General features: G+C 38.4%; 1 protein-coding gene across 3 annotated transcripts in view; it reads left to right on the top strand.

Moving 5' to 3' along the window:
- The window catches only part of LOC145941693 (uncharacterized), a 39,768-nt gene extending 25,699 nt beyond the window's left edge, over positions 1–14,069 (top strand). For all 3 annotated transcript variants that reach the window (XM_083047956.1, XM_083047965.1, XM_083047948.1), the window contains 5 exons: positions 7,383–7,709; positions 9,809–11,660; positions 11,926–12,527; positions 13,511–13,631; positions 13,722–14,069. In XM_083047956.1, coding sequence (XP_082904082.1) covers positions 7,394–7,709; positions 9,809–11,660; positions 11,926–12,527; positions 13,511–13,631; positions 13,722–13,758 — 2,928 coding nt within the window. In that variant the 5' untranslated portion in view covers positions 7,383–7,393 and the 3' untranslated portion in view covers positions 13,759–14,069. The remainder of the gene's footprint in view (positions 1–7,382; positions 7,710–9,808; positions 11,661–11,925; positions 12,528–13,510; positions 13,632–13,721) is intronic.
- The last annotated feature ends 108 nt before the right edge of the window (positions 14,070–14,177 follow it).

Below are 14,177 nucleotides of genomic sequence, written 5' to 3'. Positions count from 1 at the left end.
AAATATCAGGAACATTTTATTTTTGTAAGAACTACATTGAAATCAAGTGATTTTAGACTAAACGGACGTATTTTGAAGCCTGTAACACCAATTAATACTATTTTTATCATCAACGCTCTTGTGCAACCTACACATCATTTCCTTACATTTTTGTACGCGTTGTGTTGCGTTACATTTTGGTGTGTAAAATAACAATCAAATATTTCATATTCTTTAGTATCAGCATTCTTTTAGCACATTTATCTAAAATAAAAAGCCTGTACATACTTAAAATACGCTAATAGCTAACTGAACACATCCACTTTATTTTGAAAACAATTTATTTCGGAAAAATTGTGCTAAAAGAATGCTGACAATAAAGAATATGAAATATTTGTTATTTGATGGTAAAAATGGTATTAATTGATGTTACAGGCTTCAAAATATGTCCGTTTAGCCTAAAATCGTTTGATTTCAATAGTTGTTACAAAAATGAAACGTTCCTTATATTTGAAAGTGAAATTCAGAAGGGGCCGAAAATCAGCCTTATGAACCTTCCTCCTTTGTGAAAAATTAATGTCAAAATAATTTCTATTAAATAATCATTATTGTCTTTAATCTACTTTTCTTCATTTAGAACTCTAATAATCTGATCTTACTTATTGTTAGACAAAATTTATAAAAAAATAATCTCTTTCGCGCGCGATAATAATCGAGAGAATTTTTATAGACTATATAATATGTTTAGATGTACCGTATGGAAAGAAAGTAGGAAAAAAAAAGAGCGGAACCTTTGAACGCGGACATTGGTTGATAATAATAGACATGGCAATAAACGCGGAATACACCGTCCAGTTTCCATTGTAAATCTTTGATAGGCTTTTCTCTTTGAAAGCGAGGTCATCTGACCGCGACACACTACCCACCAGCAGTGGTGTAAAAAGAAAGAAAAAAAAAAAAAAGATTCCTTAGTTGAGGGGACTGTCATACTTTCACGATACACGTTTGTGCAATTTTATGTATATTTACATATCCTAGAAACTTAGCATTTCAATCGCCGATTCGAATTGAATTTCTTATTTACGAGAGAAGAGAACTCTCTTGCCATCATACGGATGTGCCACGATTTTACTAAACATCCTGGATACTAAAAGATTATTTTATCCGTAATAAAATTTTTATCTCCGAATACCTTATAGTTTTAATGTGGATCAACATTATAAAATCTCAACTCTCTCCGCGAGAATTAAATGAATGACACAGGATGGTGCGATCGGACAGGAAGTATTATACGCGTTGGTCATTCCAGGCCGGAGAGTGTAAACACGGGGCAGTAAACCCAATTATCAGCATTTTAATAGCCAAAATGAAACGAAGTTCTCTCTCTCTCTCTCTCTCTCTCTCTCTCTCTCTCTCTCTCTCTCTTCGGTTTCAACTGGAGATTACGACTTATCTATTTCCGTCGATGCTCTCGAATGATTTTCCATCGAAAATCCGCCGATTCAGGAGAATTCCTGAACATTGCGGTACGAAGCGTCGAGCTCGCTCGCGCGAGACGCTCCGACATTTTTCCGCGTGTCTATTTAGAACCGCACGAAGAAGAGTCGGAGCTCGCGTTCCTCAGACGCGAGTCAGGGTAACAAGGCTTTAATCGTTTCGAAAATTACACCGCTCGTACCGTAGCGGACATTACGACACGCGGACCGCGCGCTATGGTTACGCGGAATCTCTACTCGGCGCAAAACGCTAAAACCTCGCCGACGTTTCACGAGGATGAGGTATATAAAAGCGAGGATGACCGTGGAAAGCGTAACGAGTATATTATTAGCATTTTTGATCTTTTATCCCGAGCTGTTGTATATCTTTGTCCGCGTGCGTACTACGAGTTGCGGCTCGGATGTAGCGTAATAAACACTTTTACATGTATGTATGTACAAGATGTCCTGGACAGTTACAAAGTGTATCTCGCCAGCCGCGGATATATCGCGACAGACGTGGAGTTCTCTTTCTTCAACGAAAGTACCTTTTCATTCGTCGCTCTTAATGTTCAACATCAAACATCTTACTACTCGAATTTTCGCTTCAAATCGTGAAAGACTTATTAGTTTTATTTAAAAAAATTTTTTAATTAACGTAATTTTTATTTAAATATTTAATTTAATATAATTTCATAGAGAAGTACTTTCCGCTGCGCATGAGATGTATATATGTTTTGAAATGAGAAATTACCAAATAAAATTAATATTAATCACGATTAAATATTTAATTTTTTTAATCGTATTAAATTGTATTAAATATTTAATTTTTTTAATCGTATTAAATTGTATTAAATATTTTTAACATAATTTAATACGATTAAATTAAATATAATTAATATAAATTGATATAAAATATAAATTATATTAAATATTTAATTTAATATATATATTTATAGATATAATATTTTTATATTTAATATAAATTTTATAGAAATCATTTCTATAAAATTATATTAAAAAATCAGATTATATATCTGTTGATTTAAAGTTGATTTCAATCAAAATTAATTATGGAAAAAAAAACCTTTGGTTACTTCCTTTGACCTGGAGACTTACTTTGTATAGAGCTTTATTACAAATAAAATTTATTGAAATTGTCCCGCCAATCGAACGCAACTGAGTATTCGAGCCAAGATAACCGATATTATTTAACGAGAACTGAACTTCCTCGAAAAACGAGGAATAAACCCTCGTAACCCTTATGCCACGCAACATCCGATACCCTTCCTCTCGTTACTGCTTGTACGTGGACAATGTAATACAACACCTGTGATACAGCAGGAGTAAATGAAGCGGTCTGTTGGTGACCAGCGCGTGTGCGTCCTGGAAGTCCACCGACGAAGATCGATCTTCTTTGAATAAAATCGATCTTCTCGATTTTCTCTTATCGATGAGGCGCGTTAGAAAGACTCTATTCCAGAGTGTAAATCCACGTCTGGCATAATCGCCCTATAAGATATGTCTTTTTCTTGGAACGCGGAGATGCTAGCACTTTATTACAGCGAGATAAAATTTTACGCTTTTTTATATAGTGGTGATTGTTTTCTCGAATTTTTAATTTACGATTTACTCTGCGCTCTTTCTTTTTTCTCTCTATATTTTTTTCTATCTTTATTCTCAATTTTTTCATGCACATGTTTCTTGTAATATTGTCAGAATGTAGACCTGAGTTGTGTGATTTTTCATGTTAGTATCGTGTAACGAATTGACATGTTGTCAAAGAAAATTTTACGCTTTTTTACATATAGTTGATTGTTTTTTCGAGACGAATTTTTAATGAAAGACATATTCTCTTTTTTTTCTCTATATATTTTTTTTCTTAAGTATCTTTATTTTCAATTTCCGTTTATATGTTTCTTGGAATTTCGTCGGAAAGACGCTGACATTAAAGAGAACCTACGATTCTCGTGTGATTAAATTTTCATGCTAGTTGCTTGTATAACAACGAATACACATGTTGTTCCAAAGAAAATCGAAATAGACTCTGTTTTCTCCGTTGAAAATGGGAACGAGAGAGACGAATACTTTTATACGGCGCGTCGTCATTTATCACGCTCGACACATTTTCCCTCCTCGATCATAGACTTCAGACTCGACGTTGTTGTCGTGAATAAAAAATTACGGAAGCAGAGAAGTCATAACGGAGCATGTGCGAGACATAGATGCAGCGATACATTGTACATACATAATTACGCGAGCATAAACCAGTAATAAAACGCAAACTTCGTACATGGTGTACAAAAGTATAACTCTCTAACTAAGAGCAGCGCGAGTCTCTCGTGCGAATAAAGCGCTGCTATCGATGATACCTTTCCCGAGGTATCTCTCGACACACGCGAATGATCATTTGTCAGACGCGAATTATTATGCCGGATGCACGGAAAATAGGAGCAAAATTATAGTAAGAGAGAGAGCAGTCTTATAAATTATACATTAATTTCCGAGGAGTGTCTCACTGTCGCAATACATATACATTTTTTCTGGAATTACGCATTACTTCGCATTGATTTACAAGCATAAAACAATAATAACCCAGACAAGATTACTTAAAAAATAAAAATGATGTTATGACGTTTTTTAAATATATATTTTACTAAATATTATAATTTATGAAATCATTAATATTTAATATTTCATTTGTTCAGATCTCTAATCTTATTTTATTTGTATTTTGTGTGTGTTCAAGTTTATATAAAAGAAATTTTTATTAAAAATGATTTTAAATTGATTTTTAAAAATTTCTGAATTTTTTTAATCACAAAGTTTAAAGCAAGACATTTTTTAAACTTATAATTGCGAACACGTAACTTTTTGTTATATCTTTAGTATAATATAATATTTTAATTTTGGTGTTCCAAAACTATTTGCAATATTAATTTTTAAAAAATATTAATTTTTAATTTATTGTATAATACATTGGTACCACATGATTTACAATAATATCTCACAAATTTATTTTTCTTAACATTTCTTTTTATAATTATTCTAATTACATTCTTTTTTTACTAAATTAAATAGTACTAATATTTAAATATTGTATTTTATTTTAAAAAAGAATTAACATAATTACACGTATTCCACATTACTTAAATTTTTGATGAGTGAGACACCCCTCGTTAATTTTATACGGCGTATTTACGTTCTGATTTATATCTTCGCGAAAAGATTCTTCATGAAATGTGTCGCGTTTTTTTTTCTTCGTGCAGGAAATTTTAAATTTTCGATAGATGCAAATAACGTATGTATATACATATATGCTCGGAGTAGATGACGTACGTTGCATCACGCATGCTATTCTTCGATGTCGTCCACTCGTCACGCATACGTCATCTCTTTATTTATTTCGCTGTATAGACCGTATTGAGAACTTAATCGCGCGTGTATAAACCGGAAGTACCCCCGGGTTCTCTCCTAATGTGTCTGCATGACACGAGGCACGTTGCGGAAGTGCAGCTCATGAAATGCAAATTCGTCCCGGGTGCTTTAATGAATGGAGGTGCCGATGAAGGGAGAATATATTATATAACTTTTTCTTTCGATATTTCTAATAATACATCACGATATTGTGCGTATAAAATTAAGAAAGAAATTACATCATCTGTTTAGCTATAACCAGATAACAGGACACACAATTTCAAGTCAAATACAGGAAATACAGGTTCTAATGAATTTATCATTTTGATGTACAAGTTATAACGACGTTTGTATCTATTGCAAGGATATCCGAGGATGGATTGGGATGTAGAAAGTACCAAGTCGTGTCAGTATCGAGCGGTGAAATCAGGAATGTCGGTCGATCTTTCCTCTTCCGCGCCGATGATGCTGTCCGAAAGTCTGATGCAGCATCGCCTCGTGTCTGCCACGGTCTGCCATAGCAGTTACGTGAAATAACGCAATATTCGAAGATGCATGCGAGCATGCATGCATCACACACGAGAGAGACTTTCTCTATCCAATCTCGCAGTCGCGTGTGCATATCTCGTAAAGTTGCAGCTTATTTCGCTCGCGCATTTTTCTCGCCATCCGCTGATTCTTCGACGACGATGTAATCTTCGATCTCTCCTCCGCATGTCGATTTTACATATTGTGTGACATTTCAGCAACGGTAACCTTCGAGAATCGAGAAGACAGGCTTGCGGAATAAATTATTGGATTTAGTGCCCGATACATGTACGGAACACGAAGTGTCAGTACGGAATAGTTACGTCTTGGACTTGTTAGTAGAAAAAACAAGAACAATGAAGGATACATTTTAGTTTAAATTTAACAAAGAATTAATTTTTCGTCGAAACTAATTGGTACTAATTTTTTTCTTGGTACGATAAGAAATAAAATAAGTAAAAAACCCCTCTGATCCTCCCTGAAGAAGCGTATCGAGGCGAAGTCGCTGAAATACATAAATTTCATCAAAGCGCTTTCGCAAACAACATTTATTTCTCTATGTCGTCAACAATGATCGTCGGGGAATAATGATGTGACGAGGAGAGAAAAATTTGAAAGGAAGATGCAAGAGAGAGAGATGAGGGAGAATAGAAGCGCCGAGATGCGCGATAACGTCCATTCCAAGAAAGCTGTTTTCGCCCGCCTTCTTCTTTTTACCTGTGTGTGCAAATCATCACGTCACCACGAGAGCACGAGAGACTGAAATCCGGGAACCTTGACGAGAGGTAAAAAAATAAATAATAACAGGTGGCCTTCTCTCTTTTGTCTCGTGGCGGCCGATCGCGAGAGAAGTTAATTCCGTTCTTTCTCTCTCGTTTTCTCTCTCTCTCTCTCTCTCTCTCTCTCTCTCTCTCTCTCTCTCTCTCTCTCTCTCTCTCTCTCTCTCTCTCTCTCTCTCTCTCTCTCTCTCTCTCTCTCTTTCTTTCCCTGCGTCTCTTTTCTGCCGAGTGCATTCTCAATGATGAACTCGATATTACTTATATAAGATCGTTAAAACTGATAACTGCTCGTTTAATAGACGCTGTAAAATCACGAAAGGAACTGACGACTACGTATTATATTAGTGAATAATATTACGGTGTCATATTACTGTCCGATATCGCAATTATCCTGATTGGTCGGTTTCTCTTCTGAAAGAGAGAGAAAGAGTTACTCCCGGCGGATACCATTAGTCGGGCGATAAATGAAAGATCCGCCGTATCTTTTCGCGGCCGCAAAAAGCTTTGCCGAATACCGATCGTCAGACATCGACAACGGTAAATCGTACTTGGAAACTTGCGGAGAGATCGTCTGTGTTTGTGTGTGTGTTACTTTGTAAAGAATCTCCCGCGTTACTTTTTTCGACGCTCGGATAAAGCGTAACATAAGTGACTCTTTGTTCTACACTCGTCCACCGTATCGTGTACATTCGCAACATCTTTCATTGCTTTTTTGCTCGTTTAAAAAAAATCAGTATCCATCCTTTCCTTAGAACACATCAACAATTATCAAAAGCGCGAGTATCAACATGAATGTTTTTTTATTTATTTAGAAATTTCAGCCTTTCCGTACTGATATCGTTAGCGATGTGACGTGTTTAATTAGTACTTTTATTAGTACTTTTTTAAAATTAAATTAAATTTATAATAAATCGAGAAAGCTCTGTGTATAAATACAAATTCAAGATAAAAACAGAATGGCAGACTTGTTAAAATATTTCTCTATTTTTTTCTATAAACTCAGGAATCTTGTATGCCCTGTATTTTTTGTTAGTCAACCTGCTGAAGATGATCCAAAGAAAGGAAGCGAAACGTTCGATTTAAATGGAGAAATAATTTATAACAAGTTTGTTAGGCCTAATTTTTGTGCTTTTGGCTCTTATGAACGTGTATTTTCATATTAAATTTAAATTAAATATTTTAAATCAATTTTTTTTATTTCCAGTTAGACTGAAGATGTTCAAACGCTTGTCAAAGTCGAGGCGCCACAGCGCCGATGATGTTGCCCTCTCTCTGTCGGGTTCCATGGACGAGTTGTCGGAGACTTCGATGCCGCGTGACAACAATCATCAGGATCTGAACACCGTCGGCTTGTTGAAAATCTCCAGGTCCAAGTATACGCGGAGGAGCTGCGGCGACGCGGACGCGATGCAGACGTTGCTCGAAGTGAAACAGGACAGTCAGCAGGATGTCATCGAGGCTGACTATCAGACGGTTACGGCGGTGCCGGCCTTCATCGTCGAGCATCACGATCCGGGCAAGCAGTCTCGAGGTAAGTCGTCTCGATGATGATGTTTATCTGCGTGTCTCGACGGTGAAATCAATTCGATGCCTCATATCGCGCTTCATTAATTATGTCTCTCTCGGTTTCTTTCGATTTCTCTCTCATAAATCGTCCTTTCTTCACCTTAATCAAATCGAAAGTCTTAGCGACAAGGTTCTATATAGATAACGGAGTAATCTCATTTCCTCTTGGAAAGAAATCTAAATCTCTACGTGCTATGATTTAAAAATGTATATAAAATTCAGCGACTTTGCTCCAATATATTTTTTTCGCCTACACTTTTTTTACCTGGAATTTTTTATTAAAATAAAAATCTCAAATTGAGATATATTTAATTATTTGGTATCGCACCGAAAAAAAATTATGCTCTCACATTGAAAGCATAAAATTTTACTAAAATTCTTATACTTGTGCGTAAAATTACAGTTTGACATTTTGGTGAACGCGAGCGTGTATATCGCGTGCGAAAGCGTTCACGAACCCAAAACGATTGCAAACTACTGCTTTGAACAATATACGGTACACGCCGACATTGTCGTGTAGCGGATCTGAGTAATAATACTTTTGAAACTGGACTCCATGCTCCGGTGACTTCAATGTCTCCTCCCGCTCGGACGGCTCGGAGCGGCAGCGATGCACAAAAAGTACTGGCGTCGTCTTGCTACCGACATCGCCGATCTTGCTTCTGTTTCGAACGGCCGCGAATTACCGCTAATCCAGGAAAACATCGCATCCTTTCACTAATCACTCGCTCGGCGCACTTGCCTCGTTAGAGCTTCGTGCTCCGACATACTCGCGAACGCCGATGTTTGCGTTCACCACTTGCTTTAGTTAGTAATACCATCATCGAAGATAATGATACTAAAATCTTCTTCCTGTGTGTATATATTTCAATAGAAAATTTATTCGAAACTTTAACTTCTCAAAAAAGGATCGAATTAAAAAAATAATAGAAATTATTAAGTTTCTCAATTTTGTGACAAATAATCAAAATATAATCATTAACTCAGATTCTATCTCAATATATTATTTGGAAATTAAGCTTGAACATTTGTTAAAGTATTAGAGTAGATTTAGAAAAAAACGTGTGCTCCATTATAACATTAATTAAATTAATATAAAATTTATTATTAATTCATTATTTATATGTATTATATATAATATATATTATTTATTATTATTGTTAATATATATTATAATATATGTAATATATAATATAAATAATACAATCTATATAATACGTATAATCTATATTATATATATAGATAATATAATATATATTATATATTATATATAATTTTATGCTTCCTTGCTTAAGATGTGTTTTGTTAATTGCTTGTTACAATAATCTGTAAACTGATAATATTTTTGAATAATGCTATTATAAAAGATGATATATAGGGGGATAATATATAAGTTTTATAAATATATCGCATCCCCTCCCCTTTTGCCCGTGCATTGTACCGTTTGATCGCAAAACACGTGTGTCCGATACTGGAGAACAGTCTTTTAATCGTTTCTCGTTATGTAGAACCGATGTGGACCCGTTAGCCGGAGTGACACCTCGAAAAAGTAGTCCCAAACTACGCGGAACTGCTGCTACGCGAGCTCGTATATATGGCAATCACGAATCCCGAGAACGACCATATGTCGAACGCGGGTGGTTTTTCGTTCCACTCGCGTGTGTGATGGCACGCTACCATTTCAATGTCTTACTCCCTTCCACCTTTTCGCTTGCCTTCCACCTCATCGAAGAGCGGTTCGCGTAAAACAAACCCGTCCTCATTATCAGATAATTATTGGATAATTTTATTTTTGTTAATCGATGATAAATATTGTGCTATACAACTGTAATATGTATATTGCATTATTAAATATGCTAAGAACCCCAGTGAATATTTTATTATTTAAAATAAATTTCGAATATTTTATTACATTTTATTATCGCAGTAATTATTAAATTATCGAGATACATCGTATTACATTTTAATTAATAAATACCTCTCATTTAATATTTAATTATAAATATATAAATGTAATAAATGATTAATTATGAATTATAACGTTAATATTATTTCATTTCGTAGTATCGGGTCTAGGAATTTGGGGTCGCAGGATGGGCAGGAAGATCGATTCGTTTCGACGGACCAGATCTCGCGAGACTATCTGTTCCATCGCGGAAAGATCTGACAGTATCGATCACAACAGTGTCAATAACAGCATCAACAACAACGATACTTGTACCAGCAACAATAATATCAACATCCAACAATTGAGTCAAATGCACCTGGACGAAAAGCTGAACAGGAAGTCACCGACAGTTTGTAACCGAGCTCCGTCTCCGTTCAAATCCTTCTTCATACGAATGGGTTCCACCGGAATGCTCAACTCGGCCAAAGCCAACAGAAGATCTCAGAATATCGAGGAGAGAGCGAAATTACCGGACAAGGAGGGTTTATTCCGGAGCTGCAGCACCAGTCAATTGAACAACAGTCCGACCTACGTAAAGGGCGACGATCCCTCGGAAGGTATAGACCTGCAGATAGCCGCGCGAAAGGACAAGACGGTGTCCTGCGACGACCTGGCGAGTCATCGGAGCGACGAGCAGGGTGTCTTCGAAGCTTCTTGCGCCTCCGCTTATTCATTAAGCGGCTCCTCGGTGAGCTTCAGTACTTGCGACCTCGGACAAACCAAGGACGAGTCGTTCATGAGGAAGAGCAGCAGTTGCGACCTGAAGGAGGCGAAAAAGTCCAACTTTCCGTACGCTTTCTTGCGATCGAAGCTCTCTGTGTTGCCGGAGGAGCGTCACGGTCCGTCGTTTACCAAGGACGAGAGACTCTTCAAGACGGTCTCGGAAGAGCACTTTCCAACCCTGCAGATCGAGGACTCGTACATCGGTACGACGACTCTTGGACGGAAGAGATCCAGGATCGGGTACGTCGGCCGAGGCGACAACGCGAGGAATCGGGAGACCACCTCGCGACCGAGTCGGACTTCTTGCGCGGAATTCCAAAGGAATTCCAGCAGATACGAAGCCGACCGGTACAGCCTGAATGCGAGCCGCCTCGAACGAATCGAGGCCGGCTTTCAGCAGGAGGGTGTCGCAACCTGTTACAGCCTGTTCGACAGCAGTTTATTATCCCTTCGGGAGAACGTCGAGTTTCACGTCGAGGACACCGCACGCGACAAAATGGACTTTACCGGTAAAATGGAGCTCGGGATTGCCTCGGAGAGTTGCAACGTGGACCTCGACGTGATGGCCGCCATCAGGAACAACCGGCGGAATTCCGTGTCGAGCTGCGAGCAGAGATTGTCGTCTCACTACGTCAGTTCGAACGAATCCGGGTACGATAGCGATGGACCGCGAGGTGAGCCCGTAATAGCTTCCGAGAACGAGGGACTGGGCCTCAAGTGCAACTCCGACACCAGCAGCGTCATGGACGCGGAAACGGAAAAGCCGATAAGGAGCTCGACGCCCAGCGAGTGCCAGGATCAGGATGCTGGGAAGATCCTGAGGCGAAATTGCGACGAAAATAGATCGGACGTGATCTCTCGGATGAGTATCGAGAGGCTCGACGGTCTCAGGTGGCATCGGAGCGGTTCCGGAAGGATGTTGCCCAGCATTCACGGGACGTCCTTCGAAGAGGAAGCCGTGTCGCGATTGGAGGACGCTCAGCTTCTGAGTTGCGAGGATAGACTGAGTCTCTTGTCTAACACGACGAAGGCGCTGGACGTCTCGCCTCGTATGAGGTTACAGCAGGATAAAACGAGATTTCTGAGCGATATCATTCAGCCGTTGACGCGGGTACGGCGATGTTGCCCGATACAGTTGCACAAGAGGGATCCTAAGGAGAGTCTAGGGATTCGATTGGCGCAGCAGAGACTAGGTGATCTGCGATACATCGTCGTACAACTCGAAAGCGATGGCATTGCTCATAGGTATGTGTAAGAAACTTATAAAAAATGTATTCTTCAGATTATTTTATTTTAATGAAAATATAAATTCTCTACCCGAGTTCCATATATTTTAAATTACTAATTTTTCTAACAAATGTGTATTAATCTTTTATTTCTAATAATTTTGATTTATACATTTTATATATTAATTATATTATATATAATGAAACTATAATATCAGCTAAAGCTTAGTACTATAATCTATAATTAATAAATCTTATCCAAGCTGACTCCATTTTGATCGCAGGGACGGCAGATTGAGAGTAGGCGACGAGATCGTCGAGGTCGAGGGCAAGGAGTTGCGAACGTTGGAAAGCCTCGAGGAAGTTCAGGAGTTCCTGAAATCCCTTACCGGTAATACGGTACGATTAACGACGGCTTACGAGGAAACGGTGCCGCAAGTATACGAGAATCCGTCGTCGAGTACTTTACCCGGCGAGTACGAGTACCTGGAGAACGCGAGGAATCTTTCCGACATGTCGTTGATCGACGCGACGGAAACGAATCACACTTCGTCAGGGACGGAGATGACGAAGAAGAAGAAGAAGAAGGCGATCGACGTCGGCGCGGAGTCGCTTCAGCCGAGGAAGAGACCCGATTTCCTGTCGCTTTCCGCGCACTTATCCGAAAATCAAAAGAACATCAAGGACATCAGCAACCTGGAACCTGCGACAGAATCGCAGCAATATTTGATGAAGCACATGGCCAGGTTCGAGAAGGGTTACGGCAAACCCAGCCTGGGCTTCAGCGTCGTAGGCGGCAGAGATAGTCCGCGCGGCGACATGGGAATTTTCGTGAGGAGGGTTTTTCCTGGTGGCCAGGCCGACACTTCCAAATCGTTGTTTCAAGGTAAACTCCATCTTCGAACCAACTGCTTATATTCTCCGTCAGGTATAACTCGGTCTTTGCTTCGTGTTGCAATCTTGAGTGAACAAGTTAGACGAAAGCATTTATTGCGCAGTATTTATTACGAGATTTCGATGTCTCGTCGTTCAAGGAATGCAGAGTCCGGCGCGCTTCTATCGAATACTTTCCATTCGGAAGCTATCGGTCGCGGGATAATGGGAATGCGCACGTTCGACGATTCTCCTTGTATTCACGACGATATGCGAGGATCGCGCCAGAGACAGCTGTCGAATCTTTAATCCGACAGCCAACGCCGCGTGCATATCTAAACAGTCGCGGCACATTCTACCGTTTTTCGTCTTTTTTTTTATTACTTTCGCCTCTCTTCTTCCTTCATCAATTTATTACAGATATTCTTCAACAAGTAGAAGAAGAAAGGAAGACGATTCTGGTTCCCGATATCTTTATCGCATTATTCGAACACTTTATTCGGCCTTCTAAACTTTCGTTACGCGAGTCATGAGTTTTATTGCCGCGATCAGATATCGATAAAAGGCAGAAAACTGTCAACCGTTGTCGATCGATTCTCGCGGATGCTCGGATATTATCTGTGGAAAACTGACACCCCTAATAATTAGGGAGATCGTTGGATGCGCGTTCCCATGTCTCGAATTTCAACCGAGCCCTGATGCTTTTTGCACCAGCATCATCGCGGTTTCCTCGTTGACCGCCGTTCCTTACCGCATACTTGAGTAACGGGTTGCTAACCGATCAGCTTGCGTAAGCGCAGGAGTGCAAACGGCATCCTCCTGCAAGAACATTCACATTGCGAGGTCATTGACAGCCTCGAGAATCGCTTTTTAAATCATTCATATATTAGTGATTATAGTATTAAATTTTCTAAAAAATGTTCACACACATTCCTTACTATTTATTATTAAATTGACAATGATTTCATATTAGACACACATTTCTTCGACTTTCAGGCGATGAGATCTTGAGTTTAAACGGACAAATTATGAAAGGACGCACGCATCAGGAAGTCATCGAATTGTTTAAGACGGTGAGAGAGGGTATCGTCGAGCTAGAGATTACGAGAAGACATAGGTAAAGGCAATAATTTATATATCTAAGAATATCGTGCGAAAAAATTGTATCATGTAATTAAAATGTAAAAAACAATAATGATCATTGCAGATATCCTCGGAATACGTTGAAAAGTGCGCCGTATTAAAAAAGAATCGATGAAAAGGAAGCTGCCCACCGGAAGTGCTCTTTAGATTTAGATTTAAAATCTATTATATCGTTCATAGGAGAAAACGACGTTTTAGAATTCTAGTCTATCAAAAGAAATCTATGACTTAAATTACGACGTGTTTTCTCTGTTTCATATAATTTATTCCGCGCGACTGCCTAATAGATTAATAAGTTTTATCATTAATAGTATTATTATTATTAATATATAATATTATGTAGTGTTGTTATAATTATACATTATTAATACCATAATTCTTAAAATAAGATTTTATACAAATAATGTTACAACGCAATACGTAGAATCCACTATACGCATCTTTTTAATCTCATAGAGGACAATAAAGAGAGGATATACTTCGATGGTACCGTTGAAAAAAAAAAAGGTACCGTATCCAG

This window comes from Prenolepis imparis, unplaced genomic scaffold, assembly GCF_030444845.1.
Source record: "Prenolepis imparis isolate NDT839.2.m4 unplaced genomic scaffold, iyPreImpa1.0 SCAF_1, whole genome shotgun sequence".
Classification (NCBI taxonomy): Eukaryota; Metazoa; Arthropoda; class Insecta; order Hymenoptera; family Formicidae; genus Prenolepis; species Prenolepis imparis.
The sequence above is the reverse complement of the archived record's forward strand: the minus strand, read 5'-3'. Positions and strand labels throughout refer to the sequence as shown.